Source organism: Dipodomys spectabilis, unplaced genomic scaffold, assembly GCF_019054845.1.
Source record: "Dipodomys spectabilis isolate Male_0828 unplaced genomic scaffold, ASM1905484v1 ptg000024l, whole genome shotgun sequence".
Taxonomy (NCBI): Eukaryota; Metazoa; Chordata; class Mammalia; order Rodentia; family Heteromyidae; genus Dipodomys; species Dipodomys spectabilis.
Genome location: NW_024870701.1, coordinates 29,289,446 through 29,315,437, shown reverse-complemented (window position 1 = coordinate 29,315,437; position 25,992 = coordinate 29,289,446). Strand labels below are relative to the sequence as shown.

At 37.0% G+C, this 25,992-nt stretch overlaps 1 protein-coding gene across 1 annotated transcript in view; it reads right to left on the bottom strand.

Moving 5' to 3' along the window:
• Dcc (DCC netrin 1 receptor) overlaps positions 1–25,992 on the bottom strand; it is a 992,977-nt gene that overhangs the window by 12,362 nt on the left and 954,623 nt on the right. Inside the window, exons 26-27 of the mRNA XM_042675181.1 lie at positions 14,658–14,819; positions 8,307–8,519 (exon numbers count right to left, since the gene is read on the bottom strand). Coding sequence (XP_042531115.1) covers positions 8,307–8,519; positions 14,658–14,819 — 375 coding nt within the window. The remainder of the gene's footprint in view (positions 1–8,306; positions 8,520–14,657; positions 14,820–25,992) is intronic.

Genomic DNA, 25,992 nt, shown 5'->3' with positions numbered 1-25,992 from the left:
ATGATGCATTGTACCCATAAGCTAACATGTGGAGCTGAACCCCCTTTTTACAATGACTTGAAGAGTAATAAAAACAAGGAACATGCATTTCTTGACTCATAGTCTTACAAACCAGAGAAAGAAGAACCCAGAAAGAAGAAATACATTTATTTACACACTAGTTAAGTTTGTACAAGTTCACAGGTTCTGTAACATATTTCACAAATGAGTATAGTAGGACTCAAAGGAGTAAAAAAAAAAATCAGCAACAACAAAAAAAAAACAACCCCCCCCCCCACATTTCCTTAGTTGGCACAACAGAGACTAGACCTCAAAAGCACTGACTTCCACAGTCCTACACTTTCTTTCACAAAAATAGCATGCTCTGTTCACACCTGTAATAGCTCATACCTGTAATCCTAGCTACTCAGGAAGCTGAGATCTGAGGATCCTGGGTCAAAGCCAGCCTGGGCAGAAAAGTCCATGAGACTCTGATCTCTGATTAACTACTAAAAACCAGAAGTGGAGCTGTGGTTCTAGTGGTACAGTGCTAGCCTTGTGGAAAAGAAGCCCAGGGACAGGGCATTGGCCCCAAGTTCATGGCTTGCCATTACAAGTCATTTATTCTCACGAAAACAAACTATCAAATAGAATTTCCAAGGGCTGTGACTTCAAATTGTCTTTCGCTCTATAATTCAGCTGAGTTTTGGTAAGATCACTTAGCACTTTATAACCTAAATGGTTATGAATTTAGAAGTTATTTCATCTTTCTCATCAATACTTAATCTTTCCACTAACTCTCAAGTTACTTTATTTTACCTGGAATCATCATCAATTGAATAACTGTATTCAAATTCTGGATCTCACCTTCATTACTTTATCCTGATCAACTCAGAAAGTATTTGAGTACCCATTACATGTAAGAATTTGGATGAAGTTCTCAAGAATAATGCCCCTTGGTCTGGGGGAAAAAATGACCACAGATTTCATCTCTATGTCACTAAATGGTGACCATAGTCACCTCCTTGGGTTGACCTGAGTTTATTTGGTAATGCTTCATGAACTTCGAAGGATGATAAAATAGAAATCATCAACCTTATTCATTTAATCTAAGTTAATATTCACATTTTGATCTCTAAGATGTCTTATAAATAATGATAAAATCTATACAGCAGGAGTTTACCAGGTGACCTATCAAGTTTGTAAGAAACCTGACAGATTATATACTGCTCTGAAAAGCAGTTACTGATCATCACTTTCTTCACTATTCTCTGACTCTCACTAGTCTCCCACTCATGTATAATACAAGTGCATTTTCAGAGCTTACCATACATCTAATCACAATGTTCTGAGGACAGATATTTTTATTTTCTCTTATGACTTTCTAAAGTGAATAGTCAGTCATATTTTAACCCTAAAGTTCACTTGTATTAAGTTGATAATTAATGACCGATTTAATGATGTAGCACATTTATTTATTTATTATTTATTTCTTGTGCTAGCACTCTGGGTTGAACTCAGAGTCTCAGGCTCTCACTTGGCTTTTGCACTAAGGTTGGTACTTCAACATTTGAGCCATACCTCATTTTCCAGCATTTTTCTCATTAATTGGAGATAAGAGGCTCACAAACTTTTCTTTTCTGACCTAATTTCTAACCCGAATCTTTTGATCTCAGCTTCCTGAGTAGCTAGGATTAAAGATGTGAGCCACCAGCACCCTGTTCATGATGTAATAATTCTTGGATTAATTTTCAAGAAACGTAATTGTAACCCCTTTATACAGTACTTTCACAATAAAAAACTTGTTAATAAAAAGAGAAAATTTTTGATAATTTCCTCTTATGTTTCAGTTGGGCAAACCCATCATCAAAGAGATTCAAGTTTTGACTCTATCATATTCACTGTCTTTTTCCTCTCCCAACTGGCCTTTTGTTATCCTGAAAATACTAGCCACTCATTTAATATTCCTCTCAATTGCTGCTCTCCCATTCTGTAGACCTCTCGTGAGCATACTATTCCCATGTGCCTTCACTTCTATTGTATTTTGTACTTCCTTCTGCTCATCTCTATTTTTCCATGTTGGATTCCAAAGCCCCGGGCATCCGTGGGGCTAAGAGCCACAGATGTCAGGCCTTGGCTTCCTGCCTTATGATAGGAGGATAACCAGCACATTGGACAGGTGGGTTTAAGACAGACGGCAGCTATTTCAGAGTTCGCTGGCTCGTTGGCACTTTGCAATAACTTTTCCCCCATCTAACACCAGCATAAAGGAATCAAATATTGACTCATAAATCTAAATGACTCAACCTACCTTCATAATTATTCTTTGAGGATATGTAATATGTAAAATTAAAATTAGTTAAATCATTAATATTTAAAATTAATTAACTTTAACTTTCCACCTTATAAGGGAATAAACTTATCTAAGAATAAATCTTGACAGAACTAAAATTCCAAAGAAAACTCTAAACCAGGCACTGGAGGCTCAAGCCTGTAATCCTAGCTACTCACTAGCTGAGATCTGAGAATTGAGGTTTGATGCCAGATTCTTATTTCCAAGTAAACAGCAAGAGGCCAAGCACTACAGCTCAAGTACTATAGCACCAGCATTGAGCAAGAAAGCTAAGCAGAAGTGTGAGGCCCCCAATTCAAGCGTCAGTATGGGCACATACACACACACACACACACACACACACACATACACACACATAAAACATATGTTTACCTTAAATATTATATTTCTCTGAATTTCTTTAAAAATTTTTTTTATTGTGAAAATGTTGTACAGAGGAGTTACAATTACAGGGGCAAGATAATGAGTACATTTCTTACCAAGCATTGCTGCCTCCTCCTTTGTTTCCCCTTCCCATCACTTCCCATCCTCCCCCCAACCCCCCAATTCTCCTCCCTCCTCCCGCACGAAAGCTGTAGTTCGTTTTCGACATAACGACTTGTACATTTCATTGTTGCAGTGGGTCCACCTAATAGTTCTCTGAATTTCTTAAAGCTGTTTGCTCAGTTGTTAACCATAAGTAAGTAAATTCATTAACTTTTCAAGACTCATCTATAATGAGGCCTCAGTCAGCTGATTTATTCGTAAAGACCCCTCTAGAAATTATTTTCCTCTTTGAGGTAGTTAACAGAGGGCTTTCCTAATTATATTCTAATATGCCACACTAGGGGAAATTAGCATATCTGTATTAAACACCAAGTAGTTTAGAATCAACAATATTAGTAATATCTAAGCAAATCGGCCTTAATTACATTTTACCAAAGGATAATTTAGGATGACCAGACAAAATCAAATCAAATTTCATCCATTAAAAAAAAATCTGCTACAAATGAAGAGAGGAGAGTTTCAAGGAGACAGCTACATAAAAGAAACAGATGGGCTTCTGCATGAGATGAAATGTCTGTAATAAGATGCAGTGTAATTTTCTACTCTTGAATTGATTGGAAATACTGGCTCCAATAACACCAAATAACACATCTCTTCTACTCAGCTGCACCAATGATTGATTTGCTCTGACTTGTCTTAAAAATGACCATCTATTTCAGCTGCTGAAGGAAGTCTGATCTCCCATGACCTCTGCCTGTGACTGATTTTAGTGGAATACAACACGAAGGTGGGATCTGTGATGCACACTCCCATTGGTGACCTATGCATAGCTCAGCAAAAGCAATCATATTAATGTATTGTAGTAACTTATTGGCAGTCTGGTGTGATAACATATTTACTGAAATGAGGCCTGCCGAAAAGATCAGGCTACACCAGGAATACATGATTTCCCAACCAGTCATAAAATATAAATCATATGCCTTTTCTGTCCACTGTGTCAGCCACACACACACCTACACCTTGTTCACAATCCCTCAACAGATGGAAGCCTAGGCTACCATTTCCAGAAGGAAAATCAAACTCTATTTCACAGTACAATGAAGAGAATTTTGGTCTTATCATGTCCACTGACATATTGATCCCTCCAACACTAAAGACCAGAATGCTCTGGGGTTTTCATTTTAAGTATCTGTGTGTGTGTATGTGTGTGTGTATATGTTTATCTATCTATCTATCTATCTATCTATCTATCTATCTATCTATCTATCTATCTATCTATCTATCTATCTATCTATCTATCTATCTAAGTTGTGTAAATGGAGAGCAATTTAGAACCTACTCTGTTACAAAGATGCAGGAGGTGTAGGAGGCCAGTGCTCTAAAGGAGTGTTGCAATGCAAAGTCACCATTTAAGAGGTCACGTTTTCTTTACTTGTACAATTACAGCTCCAGAAGACAAAGAGCCTCGTGATCCAAGTTCATTTAAAGTGCAGCTGATCATTTCAAAGCTAAAAGGAATTTTCACCAGTAAAGAAACACACACACACACACACACACACACACCTTAGATCTTTGTGTAATTTATGATAGACCTATAATGCGCTAAGTCCAACACTCCATCAAACATTTTCTAGTTAACCTGAAAGGGGACTAAGCCAAATCACTTATATGTCCATGCTTGTGATTTGAAAAGTGTCATGAATTATTTCCCAAAATGTGTAAAGACCACACAGTTATTCATATTCCAAGATGAAGCAGTAAGAAACAGAACCACTTCATCATAAGATAATGATGAAATTATAAGAAACACTGTAAGTACTTTGGTGCACTGTAAAACAAATTTCCAACTCAGTAGGTGGAAGAAGGAAAAGTAAAGGAATGAATCTGTGTTTGCAGGTAGACAGAATTTCAGTCGTTATGACAACAGAATGACTTTCTAATTACCGCCTACTATAGCAATATGCAAAATGCTCTTTAATCCCTGGGAGATTGTTACTGGATAGTATGTGTTGCCCTATGCCTCATATTTAAAGTTGTTACAAATATAGTTCTAAGTGTCAGGCAAACTGAGGCATATATCCTTTGCACTGACTAGAAAAAGCCACACACAAAAGGACTTTTGATAGTAGAGTGAATTTCTCCATTAATCCAGATTTCAAAGCTCTCAAAGTAGAAGCAGCTTCTCATTTAGTATGATCCTTAAAAATTAGAGCAATACTTCACATTATCATATTCTGAAGTAATTACTTACAGTAAGTAAAGATAAATTTATGACTAATTACACAGTGCTTTATTGTGAAATCCAGAGTAAGATTATTTGAGGTATTTTCTTTTTTAAGCTGACAAGCGAATGCCTTTACTTCATCAATCAGTTTGACTAAAGTAATGATTTTCTTAGAATTAAATTTTGTTGAAAGCTCTAAGTATTTCATCTTTGGGGCTAAGAAGCATGTAGTTAATGTCACTGCTAATACATTTGTCAGTCTGCTAATTTTCTTTTTCTATTAGAATAAGTAAACACCAGCCCCCTTTAAAAGCATACTATTTACCATGTGTCAAGAGCAATGCAGAAAGACTTATTTGAAAATCATGAGGTAAGGCATTATGAGATGCACAGGAATCACAGGCAGACAATGAAGGAGAGACATAAAAGGGGAAGGAATTTAATAATTCCAAAGTGATGGTAGCACATGCCTCATGTTGAGTGGGGGAGGAGGGTATTTAAAGGGGGATGGTGAAAAAAAAATCATGATCTCTAGCCAGAGGTATGGGAACATATGAAAGAAGCGATGGCTTATGAAAAAGAGTCAAACAAAGGCAGCTCCTAGGTGTACAATGGAAATAAAAGAAAATGAGATTCTGTCTGCATGACATTTGATCAGAGAATGGCTTTTCAGAAATGCTTAGGATTTCATTGAATTGGTGCAGAGACAATTCAAGTGACTGCTCCTCCTCTTGCAGGACCTCATCTCTTTGCTTATGTTACATTGTATCGGATTTTGTTTTAACATAGCTTTGGTATTATTGTGACCAGGAGAAAATAACATCTTGGAATGCATCTAATAATGGATGTTCTTTCTTAAACTTCAAGTTCCTTTCTTTCTTATGGCAGGTTGAGTCCCAAACCTTATATTTCAAACTAAACAACACTACTCTTGTGGGAATTAAAAAAAACTCACTTAACATAGCATTCAAAAATCTCATTTTTGCTGTATATAAAAATAATGACTGCAAGAGTTTGGATTTTGAATATACCCTAAAGCCCCTGTGCTGAAGTCTTGATCCCCAGCCTGGTAGTATTGGGAGGTGTGGCTTAGCGGGAGGGGTTTAGGTCACAGTAGACATGTCCTCAAAGAGGACAGGGTCACTCCAGTCCCTTCCTTGTCTCTGTTACTAGTGATAAGAAGCTTGCTCTACCACACATTCCCATCATGATGTGTGCTGCCTTGCCACAGGTCCAAACGAAGTAGAACCTCTAAAACTATGAGCCCAAATAAAGCTTTTCTCTAAGCTGATCATCACAGGTATTGCAATAGCAATAGAGTGACTGACATAACTTCCGAGCAGATGGAATAGTATGAAGGGCTATAGTACTTTATGCCTTATCTCATGATGAATGAAAATGCTTCCTTTGTCTTGGTATCAACTTTGGGATAATATAATATAATGGGGTTTTTTTTTGCTTTGTTTCATTAAATAAGTCAGATATAAACTGAATGGCATAAATAAGTTTGGACAATTTTGAGGACTCCTTGTCTCTGAAGTTAAAAGTGCGGCTTGGTTGAGCACTTAGCTTTGTATACTGAAACAAGCTACTTCCATTTTCTGGGTCTCAGTTTCCTCACCCATAAAATACAGTAATGAGTGACAGCTGCCTCACAAAAGTTGCTCTGCGGTGCCGATGAAATAATGCTTGCTTGTCCTCTGAGCAGGTTCACTAAAGGTTTATAAAAGGATCGCTGTTGTTAGAAAGTGAAATCAACCTGCCATCTGTCCTGTTACCTATCAGCCAGCTTCCTTCTGGTCTTTTCCTTTGGTTAGTATTGCAATGGAGAAATAGCAGCATTACCAAAAAGCATACCCTGGAGACAAGAGTTCCTCAAACGTGCTCCCTTGCTTCAAATTGTTTTAATTATCTAGAATCTCAGGGTTGCTGGTTGATATAAAGTAGCAGATATTCTTCTTAATGTCTATGGAAAGAAGGTGTATGTCCATGGAATACAGTGTGGACCAGATCTGGTTGAAAGCTTGGTGTTGATGTTAGAAGGGCTATCTCCTGTGGAATGAAGTCATGATTTGTGTTGAGACTGTTTCAGGCCAGACTGTCACGAGGCCTTCATGCTAAGCAAGGGACTCCAACTTGCCTTGGGGCTCATTACTACTTCCTAGGGCCAGTAGCTGGTCATCTGCTCCATACACCATGTGGAGAACATCAGAGAGGATGTAAACAACTAAGGTGATGTGAAGAGCAAGCTGGATTCTTACTATTACCATTAAGACAGTGAATGCTTATAGTTCGTTGCCAATCATTTCTCTGCGTTTTACAGTTGTCATGATGTTTGTGTGATAATGCAAGTGCATTGCTATAGACATGGACCTAAACAAGAAAAAGAAATACCTACAATGTAGAGTGGCCCATTCTAGCTGCCTGGTTACTGAGAATACTGAATTTTTTCATCTTATCCCTGGTGTAATGGGGTTGCTTAGAATTATTTTAAACTTTCAAATAATTGTAAGTACTACATCGTTCCTTATTAGTATGTATCTTCTGATCTATTATCTTACCATTCATTCACATGCTGTCTTACCCTTCACTTCCTCCCTTTTTTGTTCTTTGCCCCTGTCTCCATTTCCCTTTCCCTTTCCCCAGTCCCAGTTCAGTCCTAGCGGACATAAATGGAGGTGATAATTACTGAATTAAAATATTACAGCATTGACAACACATGGTTTTGTTTCTCATCCCTGTCATCTGACTTTCCTAGAAAGACATCATAGGTATGTTGATTTCTATTAAATGTTGGTATATTTCAAAAATTAGGAAACTAGACACTGACTCTTCTTTCTGTTCCTAATACCAGAAGTTTTGTTAGTACTAGACATGTTTTTCTTTCTCCTTTAAAATTTAATTTTAGTCTTAGGACTCCATATGGCTAGAAAAGAAAAGCCAGGGAATCCAAAATGTTGTCAACATTCTCTATTGAGCTTACCTACAACACACACGGAAAGTCATGGATTGATCTCTACGATTCATGGACAACTTTCAAAATGAGTATCCAGCACCTACAAGCATCCACTAATTTCTTTTTCCCCCCTAAAGTAGATAATTTAGAGCAGCACAACAAATACCAGTGACAAATGTAAACGTACTGGAAGGTATTTCTCACCGAAAACAGATATGACATTGGATCTCCTCACATACCGTCACGCACTTTTGAGTAGAGTCATCAAGGATAAGAATGGTTTGAAATGGGAACGGCTGGTACTTTACCTGGTTGAGACAAAAGCGGTGTGTAAGGGACTTTCGGTTCTATTGCACTCATTGGTGGAGGTAGCAAAGGGTTAGCAAAGCTGCGGAGTGGATGAGTTGGTCGAACACAGGCGGTGGGGATGGTTCTGCTTGGTGCCTCCTCACCGTTAGGGTGTTCAGGCTGGGCTGGGGGCAGCATGGGTGGCTGCTGTGTGGTTGGTCCTTCACTCACAGCTGCAACGGAGAAAAGAAACTCAGTTATTCCAGACAAAGCTTACTGTCCCTAGGTCTCCTGAACCAGTTCAGAGAGAAATGACAGGATCTAGCCAATCTCTTAGGCAGGCTATGAACATTGTTATTCCTCTACCATTCTATATTCATGGAACATAGTTAGCACATCCCCCTTTAAACAGGAGAGAAAGGTCTTCCAGGACAGGGATCTATCTTTCAGGAAGGGTAGTAAAATGTATTCAGCATAGACTATATAGCCTAAACTGTCTAGGCCCTATAATCATAAGTGATGAAGCAGGAAAAAAGAGTTATTTCTCCTTTCATAAGTAGCAATGTCAGTGAAATTCAATGTACCAAACCCGGTTACAGCTGCATTATTATCTACCAGCCAATATGCCAATTTTCCTGTGATTTAAACATGCCATGTCAACTGTCAAACAAATCAGAGTTACAGGGTGCTCAGAGGCATTGCTAATAAAATGATACAAATAATAACCACTATCATTATCTCCCATAACAAAATAGAAGCACATCTAGCTAAAAGTTATATGAGAGAAGACTCTGCTGGAGCAAGTTGCCTGAATACAGAATTATGATTTTTTCCTCTTTCATAGCAAACCTTGTAATTTTCAGGCAGATTATTGTAGTTGAAGAGGTCTCACACAGTCATTTGTGACAGCCTATGGGCATTTGGACAGCTTTGTATAAAGAAATGCATTTTTCCCCCCTCTGGAGTGTACTGTTGAGTAAGACTAAAATATTACTCAGGGAATTTCTCTCACTAAGGATGCTGTGGCCCAGTTTTAACTCTTGATTTATATTCAAGGGTTAAAGTGCAAATGAACAGGGCTCCTTAGTAGGTAGAAAGCTTAACCATGTGTATGAGGTTATCTGATGATTTATGTCCTAAGAAAGTTTTATTGAGTAGATTAGAAAAAAATGCAATGATAGAAGATAACATCTCACTTCCTAAAGAGGATTTTTTTTTAAAAAAATCAGAAAATATTTCCAGATAATGAGTTTGGGCGAACATTTTAAAACAACTTTCTAGGAGGCCCATAAACTCAACAGGAGGTAGAGGTGCTAGAATGGAAATCTGATAATGGTGAAGGGATTAGAGATGAAAGATACAAAAGATCCTGACATTATATTAAAGGTATGCAGAAGTGGAAAGTGTCTTCCAAGGGTATTTGTACTCATTCTTCTTCATGGAGAAGGAGTCAGAGGTCCTCTGGATCATGAAGCAACCTCCAGACTCAACATCTGTCAAAGACAGAGGAAGGAAAATGTAGGGCTGACTGAGAATAGGATATAGCTGTATAGCAATCAGAGACACACACAATAGACAGAGATGTCACAGAAGATTTTTTCAAACAGGGGAAAGTGTGATTAGGACTCCAAACTACAAGAACCTGAAGAGTAAAGAAACCCTTGCATTTCTGTATCTGGTGTTGTCTGGTAAGATGGTGAAGAGTAATATAGATTTACAGACAAAGAAAATTAACAGATTTTAATTTATACTTTTATCTCATGTCAATGAGAGAATGACTGAAGGCCAGGTTCCAAATAAAGACTTGATGACTTAGCCAATTTTTAATATTGGCATCGTTGTGCCTGCCACTGGTCTGAAAGCGATGGCTGAATTCTATACTAAACGAGTTTTTCCTGGAAAGTCAACTTTAATATGGATCATTTTGTCTATAATTATTTCTAAGCACGGGCCACAGAGGATACTTATGAATTGTTAGATTGCAGAAAAAACTTAGGACGCAATGCCAAGCTCTTTCAGGAAGATCTCTAGAGATAATCCTCTGGATGGAGAAAATTATTCACCACAAAGGGTTTAGAATCTCCTGGAGGAAATTCAATTGCTTTCACTTAACTGAAGATCTCTCTCTATCTGTCTGTCTGTCTGTCTCTGTCTGTCTGTCTGTCTCTCTCTCTCTCTCTGTTTTTCTGTGAACTATGAACTCATAAATCAGGTTCCTAAAGCTGCTTATCTCTGGTCCCTTTACATTTTCAGTGAATTGGCTCTTATTAATGGATTCACATCATCAGATTAAAAATATATGAAAAAATTATGTCCAGGAGACACAGTTTCATAATTTTCTTTAGAAATCTGCCATTGGTAATTCTTTCTATTAGAAAGGGACTTCAATTAATCCAGACTAAATTTTAAAAAACCTGTGTTAGCATAAAAGGGACAATAATACATTTGCAATGTCTTACTTTATTCTTTTCTTCTTTACTTTTGCTTCTGTAGTTTTCAAATGAATGAGATCTATGGTCACATAGTATTGTGATAATGAATTTAATATAATTTACTTGTGCCTTTAGTCTGTATTCTAGTTTGACAGACTTCATATGCCATATCAGCACATGAATTCTGATGAGATCACTAAATTTGTTTGGTCATGCACAATTCTCCTTACTCTTGTGGCATTACCTCTCATCAGCATCTTTAAAACAACCACCACAATTTACCACTACATGTTCAGTCCTGTATTCACAACCTTTCAGCTAAGTACTATGACACCCCCTGGGTTCACTAACTAGGTGGACCAACTCCCTGGTGAAATCCATTTTTAACACACAGTGAGACAGCAAAATGGTCAAAGCCCTAGGTAGAAGTGGGAAGGCTTATCCTTGAGACTGAACAGATTCCTAATCCATAAGGGAATGGTTTTGTTCTGTTCAACATGAATAAAATGGGCAAGATCTCCACAGAAAATTTATAATTCTCGTATTTCAAATGGAGCAAAATTTATGCTTCTCAAAACTGGATGACATTTAGAGCAGTGTAAACCCTTAAACAAACACAATAGCAACTGTTCCACCAGAGAAATCCTCTCCTTTCAGATGAGCCCATTTGGCTGGTTTGCTCATCAGCTCTAGGACACCTATGTGAAGCAAATTGGCTCAGCAACATGACATTTAGCTTTTCTAAGAGCTTGGAAAGCGAAGACAAGTTCTTTTCACCATGATCGGCAGACTCGCTGCAAATGAGAGTATAGAGAGAGAATCAAAGGCAAAGCTCTCATTTTTAAATGATGGAATAGTTGGAATTCATTGTACAAGTGGCATCCAATTACACAGCAGACTGAAATCTCAAGGTACTTTGTAATAATTAATGTCAACACACATAAATAAGAGCTACAGAATAGCTGGGAATAATATTGCAAAAAAAGGAAATGAGGAATTTTTGTTTCTTCCTAGCTAAAAAGGGTAAATTTGATAGCTATATTATACAACAGTAGCTCTAAGACAAGACTCTGGGAAGTGAGCACTTCTAGAAACCCAACACACTCATTTATCTCAGAAGAGCAGTACCATGCAACACTCCTGAGTTATCTCAGTTCTTAATGTTCCGGGGTTCTTGAAAATACTCTAGTGAACACACCACCACGAAATCCATTGCATGCTTGCTTTTTATCTAGTTCGACTTACTATTTGATTTCCAATTTGAGGGAGAATTGTGTCAGAACTATGGCATGGATGGATCTGTCAGACCTTCCCATCACCTAAGACAGTGTCAGAACTGAAAGAAAAGGTGGAAATCACCAATTTCTTTATACCACATAGTTGACTCAAAGATGAGGAAATGAAGGCACCCATTTTGTAATGATTTGTGGAATGGAGAGCTCAAGAATGCTTGTTTTGAGGGTTTTCAAAGTACAGTCCTTTTTGCTGCTTCCCAGAATTGTAGTTACTCAGTAGGAAGAGAAAAATGTGTGTCCATTGCAATATTATCAAACTCTGCTGTAGGTCAGCAAATGGGTGTAGTGAGAATATGCCTAGTGCATCTTCCCTTTTTCTTACAGAAGGAGAGCATTTCAGCTTTATTTATGACTTCAGGAAGCAGCAGGTCTTTGGGGCACAAGTTTAGTGATTCATCTCTTCAGGAACTCAAAGATCTTTCAGATAACTTTGGAGGAAACAGACTCTCAACACTTAGCAAAGTCAATTCTTTCTTTTTCTAACTGGGCCTTTCTCTGTTTCTCAAGGTGACTAACTAGACATCTCCACCCAGAGTCATGAAATGTTTTCTGCTTGAGAGAGAACAGTGATGTTTAATGTTCTCCGAGATATATAGAAACCAATAGTGGGCGGCTGGAAGTTAAGTGCTACCGACAGAGAATTAGAGAACATTTTCTTTCCTAGGAGAGAGGGTGCTTATCCATTTCTTTTCAAAGTGATCACTTGAAATGCATATTAGATATTATGTTTTTCTCTTTGCACACATTCTGTTCAAAAAATACTTGTTGAATGACCAAATATACATATATTTTTAAGCATCATATAATCTTGGTCAAGAATGTTTTTTGCCTTATGATTTTAGATAAAGTTAAGTGAAACTAATAAGTATTTGATGAGTGTTTTATTTATATATCATCATATAGTAGCTGTTGCATAACTTTATGCTGTATACTATCTATAGTATCACTTTTACTTAATAATCATTACTTAAAATTATTAAAAGTCAAAGGGTCTACTGAGAGATAATTTTTTTTTGCTTTAATTAGTTCATTTTCAGAGGCATTTTAGGTCCACAGTAAAACTGCATAGAACATATAGAGATTTTCCACAAAGTTACTCTATTCACGGTCTTTCTGTGATCAAAGTCTTACTCTAGAAGATTATGTGAGAATAAATACATTTTATCCACAGATAAGTTATAAAGTTTATACCAGCCTATTTATTTTTCTTCAAGCTTTGATTTTTTGGAATTAGCTCTCCCATTATTCAATAGGACAGTATCACATACTTTGCCAACTCAAAAGTAAAACTAGAAAGTATGAAGGAAATATTGGGGCACAGTAAATACGTTTTCAGAAGGGAGAAAAGAAATAAGGATATATAATAAATCAGAACAAATAATCTCCAGGTGCTAGTGGTTTACATCGGTAATCCTAGCTAGTGGTAGAGCACTAGCCTTGAATGAAAAAGCTAAGAGACGGTGCCTAGAGGGGCCTGACAAAGATAATTTCACATCTACTCTACTATGTTCCTTTAAAATCATAGAGAGATAGATAGATGCAATCAAACTAATGTAGCGTGCAATGACCTAATGAAGAGAAGACAAAAATAAAAACACCTCTCTGCAGAAGGGAAGAAGGGACTGGTTGATTCTGAAGTTTTTAACTGGAATCCTTAAGTCTAATGAGAGTTGTTTGAGATTGGATTTTTTTGGTGGTTAGACTTTCCACACATTTCTCATTTAATGTCCTTCAACATGGCTTGGGGGTCTATTTTCCCTTGAGTTTCTGCACACAACTCTATTCTGTGGATACTATCGGCAGTGAGAAAAAGGGAAAATGAATCTAATTCTCCCTGAGCAGATTTTTGATGCCTTTTAATTCCATCTTTTCTATAGCTAGACGATTTATGATTTCCTAGAGCTTCCCCTGTTGAGTTGGAGAAAATACAGCTCATCTCACAAATAGATCTTATTGCTGTTACCATCATATCTATTGCAAAACATTCTCTCTCACAGAAGCTGCTGAGTCACCTATTCTTAACTAAGAGATGAAAGCCATAAAATTGATTTTAAAAAATGCTGTGCTCAAATGGAAAAAAAAAAGAAGAAATAAATAAAGCACAAGAGAAATCATCAGGGAGTGTTTAACGGCTTACAGTCTCCCTCCATCTCTGCTTTCTTTCTGATAGCTGAAATACTACTTTGGAAATATTTCTGTCCCGCCCCACAATAGTTAAGTGACAAAATATATTGCTCAAGTAATTAAAGAAAGGCACAGGATTCATCAAATATTGGCTCATTGGGAATCAATGAAAAATATGACAATTTAACCAAGAGATTCTGGATAAAGTTCCAAGTTAACAGGGCATATGATTTCCAAGCATCTACTATAACATTTTTTTTTGAATAATATGGTCTTCATTGGCCACCAACGTTTCATATTTTCAAAGAAGGATGCTGTGGAAAGTCTCCTAGAAAGCAGTCTGAAAGCCCAGCAGCTGAATTCCACAGACAGCGATAGTGGAAAAGAAAATTCCAGTGCCAAGGTCATAGTTCAACATATCTATCCGAAGGCTAAGTAGAGATAAATGTTACAGACTTGACTCTCAAAAATCTTGCTCTTATTCATATTTTCTTATGAAAAGGAAAGGAAAGTGCATTACACTGACTTCTTCCTGCTCCAAACCCTCGGTCCACTGATAGCGTTGGGAACGGTACAGGCCGGAGTGTGAACTGTGGGTGCGCATAGCCACACGTGGGTGATGGGAGGATTCCTGGGTACTGGGCACTTTCTAGGGTTGGCACAGGGATGGCGCTCACAACAGCTGCAAAACAAAGGTATTTATTATTATTATTAATTATTGTTATCGTTAGCATTATTGCTACTTTACACCCTAACCAGCTTGAGAGGAAAGGGCTAAAATTAAAATTACTCACACTCATGTACACCTTTCCTGGTCATGATGCAAGTTCTTAAACATACAACATATATAATTTATTTATTTAGTTCGTTATTTTTACTTTGGAAATGACAGACCACTCCTCCAATATTTCACTTTCAGAACTTCACCCTGGAGGCTAAAGCTTCCAAAGAAATGACTAATCTAGTTACTATAAAGCCCACTCAATACGTTCAGTCTTGCACGCTTGCCTTATAAAGATTTAGAAATGTATTAGAAATGGATTTAGAAATGTACGGTTGTTCACAAAAGGCGTATGCTATGTAGAGTGGTCTTAGGAAGTTCTGGGATTTTTCTTTTTAAATTCTGTAAATGAATAGACCTTGGTTGAGAGACAGCCTGAAAACACAAAAGCAAAGTTATGTCAATACTCAACCTGAGATTTATCTTTAAATAGAAAATCCTTTGATGAGCCAAAGTTGTGCAGGCAAGTGACACATTATTTTAAGGGTAACAATGTTTTCTAGGAATACCAACTATTTTTTTGTTACAAGGACTGAAACCCACAGATAAAATCGTAGTTTTATCTTCTAGGTTTAGACAGTTTTGTTCAATTCCATTATCCACCAGAAATTCAATTACATTATAATATGAAATATTTATCTCACTGAAGTTAATCATTTCATATCACCTTATAAAATGTTTAGTATTCTCTGCCTCTTATTATCAAATTATGCAACTATTCATTTTGGTGGTATATTCTATAGAATTAATAATATTTCTTTCATACATATAATTTTTAATTTAGTTACATTCTAGTAGTACTCACTGGAATTCAGTATATAAATACTTGCATATTTAGGAAAGAAAAAAATGTTCCTTTACTTATAAAAACCATATTAATTATTTTATTAATAACCTCATTATTCTGGATATAAATTACATTGCACCATTGGTCTAAGTAAGGTCTCTTATTATAATGAGGAGTTATTAAACATTGGTATAGTTTTATATTTGAAAGAATGAATGACAAATTCCTTTCTATAGGAAGTTACTAAAGCTTTCACTTTCAGCAAAGACAATGCAAGACTTCATTTAGTAATGAATAAAGAGATTATTAAAAATGGATGGGTGTGATTTCACAGTGTTCTTTTGGCAAATGAGTTACGAGAAACTGAAATCATTAGATGATTGCTATAAAAACTCATTGCTATGATATCACCCATATATACATGCAAAGTTCCTCCGTGTTTATATCAATGAAATGAAGGTAGGCAACAATTGGCAGTTGTTCATGGAAATTTCTAATTAATGAATCAGAAATTCCTTCATATTTATATAAAGTAATACACAAACTGGATGAACTCCAAATATATGGAAGGAGACGATTTCTCTTTGTAAAATTAATTTTTAGTTTTTGATGATCCTGTCTTCTTTACCTTATATATGGTGTTTTTATGTGTATATCTTTGTGGGGGGAGGGCACAGAACTGGAGGGAAAGGGTGAAAAGTATAGCAGTGGAGCTCACTGGACATGGATGAAAGTCAACTGTACAACTTGTGGGTGGAGAAGAGAGGGAGGGACTGGAAGAGATCAAGGGAACAGAATTCTCTGCATGAAAAGAAATGTACTCATTCTCTGACTCATGTAATTGTAATCCCTTTGTACATTACCTCTATAATAACAATAAAGAAATTAATTAAAAAACCCATTCACATCATTGAATGATAAAATTCCAATAAAACATTAGCTTTATATTCAAGTGTAAAGAAATACTAATGACAATTTTAACTCAACCCAAGGGAAAACATTAAAAGTCAAAGAATTATAGTCACAGGAAGCAAAAACATAACATAAAAATTCCGTTTACTTTTTGCTGTAAATAATCAACAAAACCCTCATTTGCATAAGTGGACCATTTCTGCACATTTTTCTATGGGATGGGAAGTCGACATTTACTTAGGACATGGATAGTGCAACAGTCATTCTAAGGTAAGTTATACAAAGCATCATCTGGATGGAAACTCAGTGAGAATGGAGTGATCTAAACTTTTATTAAGGAGGAGCTTCCTCATGAGTTTCAAAAAGTGGAGAGGTGGTCAGCGGGAGAACACCAAGGTCCAATGGTTATTGTGTGCCTTGAGATTTACTAAAAAGGACAGTAAATCAGAAAAATCTCTTCTCCCACAGAAATTTAATTTATAACAAAATTTTAAAATCTTAAAATTTAAAATACATATGAGGAAACATAGATCTCGTAAATTATTTTAGAGGAGACACAAATGAAAACTTGGGAATGATAAATGACATAATGCTTCAATAAGAATAAGCTAAAAGGCATAATTATGATAGACAAAGACATGGACATCTTTAGGAAAAAGAACACTAAAAACGACTCTTTTTTTTGAAAAAAAAAAAAAAAAAAGAAGAGTTAGGTTAAAGCCAGGTTGTAGGTAAAATGATTACAAATTCCTTAAAGAAAAAGGTTATAATTTGGCTGTCGTTATGCCTTTCATAGTAGTATGTTAGAGATACCTTAATTTTATCCAGTGAGTTAATAACAAGGATTTTCTAAAAGTATTATTTGGAAACATGACATTTTAACTCCTTGGAGACTTTTAGAGTGATTTGATGTATTATTTAGTACCCTGGGGTGTATAGTTATATGGTTATAATAATGATAATAGACTTGAATAACTTGGTTACGACCATGCATAAAATCTATTTTTATACAATCAAATTCTCAGTCTTCGAGACAGTCAATTTAGTTATTATTTCATTCATGTCATTAATCAAATAAGAGCACTGAGTAGCCATGTGTTGATAGACAAGTGGCAATGTATGTGTCCCTCCACAGACAACTGTTTCTCCTAAGTTACTGTGACAATGATTAGCTAAAAGACAACACTCACTGCCTGCATACATTATACATATTCCTCATCAATATTATAATATTATCATCATAATATAAACAATATTATTATGAGCCCATCTTTCACAATTGCATTTATAAAAAGTTTCAAAAGTATCTTTTGGTACAGAGCCAAATAAATTTGGATGAAGAAACATAAAACAACTTGGCAAGCCACAGAAACTGTAAGTTGGATAACTGGGAGAGTTCAAGAACCTGAATATCCTTTCCAGTTCCAGGTCCTTCATTTGCTGAAGACAGCAACTTTGCTTTCTGATATTTTTATATTTCACTGCTGACCTGAGTACAAGGGCTTGTAATTAGTAAGAGTTCTTTGAAAAAGAACAAATCTATTATGTTTCTGCACCTTGACAATACCCATTGTCTTATTTCCTTACAAAGAATCATATTCCAAAGCTCTGGTTTTTTAGTCTATTATTAATTTCTGAAGGGATGGGAAGTTGAAACTTACTTAGAACATAGGCATGCAATAGTCATTCTAAAATAAGCTATAGAAAGCATTTTTGAAGCATATTTTTGTAATTTTTCCCTAGCTACCAGTGTTTGGAGCCAGAGAAGCAGGTGTGTGCATGTGTACCTGTACACACTCACTCACACACGTACTCACACATACATACACACGATTTAAAGTATGCATCGCATTACTTTGTTTATGTTAAACAGCTTGGAGAGTGATATCTTCAAACATTTTCTATGAATCTCAGTTCCATGGCCGAATATGACAAGAGATCTCTTCTGACACAGCTTGCTGACAATTGAAATTACAACTGACATTGATGTACAAAGATTTCTCAAACAGAAATTCCCTTGCCAAATTACATTGCTCCCTGAACAGGTCACAGTGGTATTTGAAAACTTTAACAACAGTCTTTAAAATGTTAGCACTAGACGCAACCTACAGGAAATCTCAAGTGAACACTTCTATTATTATTATTTTAAATGCTACAAATGTTAAGAACTAAAAATCCTCCCTAGATACTTCTCAATATGATACTTGACAAAATGGAGAGATGTGTTGCAGAAGTCAGGAGATACATGCAAGACGAGTAATTTGTTGAAGTAAGAAGAGTTGATGTGAAATGATTTCCCATTCTGCCTTTCTTTTCCTGTCCATAATAACCTGTATATAACCTACAACATCTAGGAATTTAGGGTTTATGGCTCCTGATAAATACCTATGCTCTCTTTGTGTTTGTTTCAGGTGTCCTTTGACAAGTGATGTTATGGAATGGCGTCCCATCCTCAAGCTCAGAGGACTCCTTTCAGAAAAGTATCCACATTCATAAATATGTGCTCTGTAGTTACCTTTAACATGGGGTGGGAAAGCAAGTGCTCAAGGGAATCTGCCTGGGTCAATGTCTGGTTCTTCATCTGTTAGGGATAATGTCATAGAAAGGTTCTAAGAAAGCCCCTAAAGACCTCACCCATTATAGGTTATGTGTCTGTAGTATTCCTTCACACATTCTACCGGGGTTGACCTGCTGAGTAGTAGAATGTTGAAGAAGAAATAGTTGTTTACTTCTGAGGCTGGAAGATTATTAGGCCCTGATCTTTCTGGTTGAAAAGCCAGAGTGCTTTGCCTTGGAGGAATACTGACCCAAGTAGTCCTCAGTCCAAGAGTGTGTGAGCTCAGCAAGATGTAAAGACATAGCTAGCTTAGTCAACACAATCCTTCTAACCTACTGATTTTAATAATTAAGTTTAGTAACCAATTAATTTTATTTGAAAAGTCACTTGTTTATAAAATAGGCAAGAAACAAACTGTTTTCAACTCCAATTAAGTCACACGTATATATAAAAGCCCATTCTTGTGCATATTCTTGCACTGAACAAAACATTGCATGGGGTGTGTGTGTGTGTGTGTGTGTGTGTGTGTGTGTGTGTGTGTGTGTGTGTATGTGTGTGTGTGACACAGTGGGTTTGCAAAGGTGCATAGAATGCACTGTCTCTTGAACTAATCACAGTTTATAGAAAGGAAAGAAGTATGCCATCATGATTCAATCAAAGCTTCTTTTAGGAATGCTGTAGTTAATATAGACTTTTTAGAGTCATCTGTTAGATGATATGAGTTGGAATGCAAATTCAAGTGAGCTTTGAACTCTACACTCCTTGTCTCTCACTGCTTTGGTTAGTGAAAATTTTTATGTTGTTATGCATGGTGCTAGAGCAGTTGATTGCATTTCTTGCTCTTAGGAAAGCACCTTTGTTTGGTTATAGGCAGACAGATAGGTTGTGTGAGGTATGAGTACCTAGTTGAGGTAGTTCATTGAGCGAGGACCAGTCTCTACCATGCATTCAAGGATCAAACAAGGATTCCGATTTGAGATTACATGTCCCAAGGGGCTTAGCTGATCTCCTCATTATCCAATAGCTCTTCATGTCCATCTATGTCCAAGTAGGCCTTCTAGTAGAATAATACCAACAGCCAACAGAACTCACTTTGAAAATCCGAGTTTACTCATAAGTCTTTATTTCTCCACAGTTTCTTCAACTTACCATTTGTATTCTGTAGACAAGTGACTAAAATAGCTGGTGGAAATGGAGAGACAACTCTCACTGTGAATGTAGGTGTGAGCTCACAATCAGAAAGTAACTCAAAATCTATCACAACATAAAATGGAGGGATTTCTATTGACTGTATATTTTACTAGACTTTTCAGGCTACATTTCTAAGCTTTTTTCTTTTAAATGTGATTTCATATGATGTTTTTCCACCTCTAATATTTACAGGGAAAGTGAACAAAGTAAATGGAATGAACTGTAAATGTATTCTGTTCAACAGGAATTTTTATACTCAAATGATTGGAGTTTTATGGCTGAGGTGATTTTACAGATCATTTGTTTCTCAGTTCTGATTCCCCTCCTCTACCTCAGAAATTTGTAAAAGAAAATGAGTAAGAAATAGCCATACAGATAGTTATATTCCATTGTGTCATAAAATTCTTGAGATGCAATGTCTCCATGAATTGCTAACTGGGGAATGGCAGTACCTGCCTGTAATGTCAGCTACTCAAGACTAGAGAAAGGAGAATCATGAGTTCAATGTCAGCCTATTCAAAAGACATTGCAAGTTCCTGCCTTTAAAAAAAGGCTGAGGGCAGACAGAGCTCAAGTGGTAGGGGATTGTTTGTCTGGCATATGGAAGTCCCAACGCTCAGTCCCCAGTAGCTGAGGAAGGAGGAGAGGGCCAGGAATACTCTGGAAAGGAAGCTGTTTACTCAAGGTTACCTCACCCCCTTACTTCTTGAGAATAGACCTACCTCATCAAAGATCATTTGAACAAATCATTTAGAACAACTCTACGGATACACCTAGATCAACTAAGACCTCCACTAGCCCACAGCCCACAGTCCCATATCGCTCATCCTCACAGGTGTTATTTGTTATTCCAAAACATGTTCCTTGACTCCTCTCCTGTTCTCAAATCTGTCAGAGGGTCTGGTCACTGGGGAAGGTAGCATATGACCTTTATAAATCCTTTAGAATTTCAGGAAAATCATATCTGATGCTTCTAATTATTTTCTAGTAAATAATTATATTATAGTAAGAAATGTTAATAGAGTAAGAAATATTAAAAATGCTCCTTTATCCACTATATAAGAAGCAACCAGTACTACTCTCTTTCATGCATTAGTACTCGAAGGGGGAGTCAGGTTATTTGGGGTGTTCGCCAGCTTGTGCTAGTAGCTGGTGAATCTTTCAGGAGAATCAGTCAACTTATCTGGGATGTGTGTTTAGAGGCAGACATATGATCATTGACAGATAAGAAGATTTTTCCCTCCCATAATCAAAAAATATGAAAGAGAATCTATGTAGCTATGACTAGAAATCTGATATTTTCAGATATATTTCAATTAAACTAAACAGTTACAAATGGGACTACTCATAAATTTATCTACTGTTCATAATGAAATCACACTCTGGTAAGATGTAGGCCTACAAATTTTTGAACTATATAAGAGTATGTGAGACCCTGTCAGTTGCTTAATAGAAAAAATGGGTATTTTCTTTATAAAGGTGCTTATCGATTTATTTAAAATCGACTGTGGTTATGTATGGAAGTAATTTCCTTTTGCTAGATATAGTTTTGCCAATGAAGAAGTTGCAGGAAATAAGGAAGAATGTAATATGTAAAAAGTAATTTAAAAGTGTGCATTCTATTGTTTTTTCATTCCTTAGAGAAGTATAGAATGCATATAGAAATTTGAGACTATGCCAAAGATAGTGCTTAATGATTTTCCAAACTAGAATGCCTGGTACTCAGCACCCAGAACTATAGATAGAATATTATTGGCTTTTTGTCATGCAATATTGTATTTCTGAGGCTCTCCATACTGCTTTGTGCCATGTTAGCTTGTTTGTGTTTATGGTGGCATGTTATTTATTGCATGGATGCACTACAGTGTATGTATTATGGTAGTAAAAATGTGCTGGGCTGTAGCTCAAGGAGTAGAGTCCTGGCCTAGCAGGCGCAAGGCCATGGATTCAATAGCAAAACCTGAGGAAAGAAAAGAAACTCTCAAATGTGGAGCAAATCCAAAGAAGACATTCTTATAATATATTTACTCATCCTTTCAAGAATGTGATGAATATTTGACAAGCACCAATTATGTGCTAGGCACTGAGCTATACAGTGGGTGAATATGAAGATGAATTAGCTACATTACCTTCCCATCATGTAATAATTTACAATTTGTTAGTGAAGGGTAGAGTTGGACTTGAATAGCTAAGCATAGAAGGCAGTAGTGGATGTAATAAAGGCCACAAAATGGTATAAACACTGTCATTCATATATGAAAAAGAGAGTCATACTTCCTGGATGGAATAATTAGAATATAATTTGTCAGAACATCAGTATCTGCCATGGTCTTTGAAAGATGCATTCAAACTTTGTAAGGCTGTGCTGGATTCTCCATTGACTTGGTCCAAAAGGACAGAAGTCAGCAGAGCAAAAGGAAATGAAGAGCAACGTGTATTTATGAAATGCCAGTTAGGCTGGCTTGGCAAAGGTTGGAGGTGCATAAAATCATTTAACAATAAGAAACCTGTCTGATAGGCTGTGGAGCCTGAATTATTTTTTTCCTAGGCAGACAATTGGATAAGCAAATCTTGCAAGAGTATGGAAGATGCAGAAGCTGTAAAGGTCAGTACTGGAGACGTCTTAAAGGTTCTTGGTAGAGGTCAAAAAGCTAGGGATGCACAAGATACTGGGAAAGAAAACTCAGTGAGATATGAGAAGTTGTGAATGAAGTCATTTTATGTGAGATAGTAAGTCCCATAAAGATTCAGCAATGCAGCTCTTTTGAAGAAGAAAGTCATTATCTCAAGAAAGTAACTAGATGTTAACAGAAGAGAGTGAACAGTATCATTCTGTGTAGCCAATCCTATGAAAGAAAAGGAGAATTACAGCTAAGAGAATAATGATGAAGAGCAGAGCATCATTCATTCATTCTGGTGGTACTGAGGCTTGAACTAAGAGCCTTACACTTGCCAAGTAGTCTCTGCATCATTGAGTCATGATGCCAGCTTTTCCCTGCCGTGGTTATTAGGAGCTAAGGTTTCTCTTTTCTCCCATGCCCATCCCTGGATCACATTATTCCTATTTTACCTGCCCATAACTGAGATGACAGGCATGTACCACTGGGCTCACCTTTTCTCTGTTGAGATAGAGTCTTGGGAGCTTTTTTTGCTCAGGCTGGTCTGCAACTACAATCCATGCAATCTGAGTCCTGTGAGTATCTAAGAATCCAGGCCTGACTTGCCATGCCTAGGAGCCCTGAATTCTGAAAGCCTTTCTTCAATGTGCAGTGTGATGGTCCCATTTACCAGCTGTGTGACTAAAGCTAGTTACTCAGTTTTGCCAGGCCTCAGTTCTCGCATCAGTAAATCAGGTATAATCATAGTATTTACTCCACGAGGCAAAAACAGTTGGCATTCATTGAACAAGACATGCATGCTACTTTGGAGATGTGACAGGGAGTAATCTGAAACTATTCATTCATTTGTTTGACTGAGTGCCAATTATGTACTGGGTACTGTTGGAAGAATTGGGGATATGAAGTGATTAAAACCAGGAAAATTCTTGCCCTCATAGGCCTTATGCAAAGAAAAATATAAACACAAAAATGCAAGTAGGATGGTGACAGATATTCACAAAGATGAATGAAGCAGAACAAGAATGGTAAAACCAAAGATGTCTTGCTCGCACCTATAATACCAGCACTCAGTTGGCTAAAGCAGGATTGTGAACTTGAGACCAGCCTCAGGTACAGGCCAAATTTTACTATAGAGCTAGACTCTGTAGTATCCAAACAGCAAACACATACATAGAGAGAGTGGAAGGAGGGACAAAGGGAGGAAGAAGAAGGAGTTGGTAAAGGGAAAAGGAGGAAAGGAAGGGTGTTGTTTACATTTTGAAATCAGGAAGCACAGGATTTAATGAAAAGTGAATGTGAGATGTGAGGAAATTAGAATACTGAAGAATAAAACTAGATCTCTGGTGAGAGTAAAGAAGAAAATAGACCATGACCAGGTTTGGAGGTAGGGAGAGGGAATTACAGGAAATCAAGATTACTGTAGTGTGCATAGCTGTCTGCCATGTGGAGGAAGAAGAGACAGTTGCTAAGGAAGCTGAGTGGATTCTGGGAATGGATATGACTGGAGATGGTATTGGCAAACCATAAGAATATACATAGCAGAAAGGCCATTGGTACTAGAAAGCAGAAGTCTCAGCCTTGGGTCATTCTGATTATTACATATCACAAAGAGAGAAATAAGGAAATTGATGCTGATGGGGGGGCAGCTGGTGAAGAGGGAGAAAATTAGTTGCATTTTGAATATTATGCACAGTGAAAATACTTCAGGAGAAAGTGGAGAACCTGTGCCATAAGACTTGAAGACATGGGGATACTGGTAGCCTTGATAATCATGGGTCTTTTCAGATGAGTGTGATCGTGAAAACCCTAAGGAAACTAATAAAAATCCTGCAACCCACAGAAAGTAGAAAGTATAGGCAACTTGGTGTTTTGTTTTTTTTTTTTTGTGGTAAAATGAGGGAGTGAGTTGTAGCTAGGGAGAGAAGTAGTCTCCAGTGCATCTGTGTTTTTTTTTTCAAAGTTTTAAATTCCACATGGTTTTTATTTATACATGGCTTAATTCTACGTGGTCTTTATTTCTGGCTGGAGAAATAAGTAACATAAAACATCTCTTATTTTAAAGTGTACTGAGATCTCTCTTAAGGCTTATATGGTGGATTACTGGGTTATTCTTTTTTATGGGGGGGGGGGGGTCCGGTCGTGTGGCCTGAACTCTGGGCCTGGGCCTGGGCACTGTCCCTCAGCTCTTCAGCTCAAGGCTAACACTTTACCACTTGAGCCACAGCGCCACTTCCGGCTTTTTTCTTTTTGCTTATGTGGTGCTGAGGAATCGAACCCAGGGCCTCAGGCATGCAAGGCAAGCGCTCTACCACTAAGCCATCTTCCCAGCTCCTGGGTTATTCTTGAATCAAACAAATCATAAACAGAATCAAATGATAAAATGCACATTTAATATATGGCCACAGTCTTATAATACAATGCTATCCATATCAGCCATTTACTCTCTCACTAATTATGATTTTCTTTAAAAATCCTCTGAAATACCATGTTTTAGAAAAAAATTCCTCCCAAGTCAGATGGGTGCATGTGTTAGTGTTGGAAAACAGCAGCTCTGAGGTTCAAGTTACTTGAGCGGATGAAAAATTGCATTGTTACAGAAACATGTACATATGAAAAATTACACTGGCCTTAGCCTGAGTATGTTGAATACTTATAAGCAAGTGAAGGTATATTCATTTGTGATATTACTTGTGTATAACACAGATAGACACATAACTTTTGAAGCACTGAAACCAAAGTGGCACGTTTTAAAATAAGAGTTAGGACATGAGTGCTTGCTGTTGCAGTTCAGTGATCAAGTAAGAAAGAACTTGAGTACAGGCAGAGGGTTAATTACAGGTGAATCCATAAGAGAATGACAAGGGCTGGCCATTCCATCCTCAGGGGGGAGGTTGAGCGGTCCACCAGATTTTCATGCTATTTTCTGAGTGATTCTCTTTTCTTGGTAAGGCAAGGAGAAAGACCATTAATCAAGAGGAGTAAAGAGTAGAAGTAATGAAATGTGAAAAA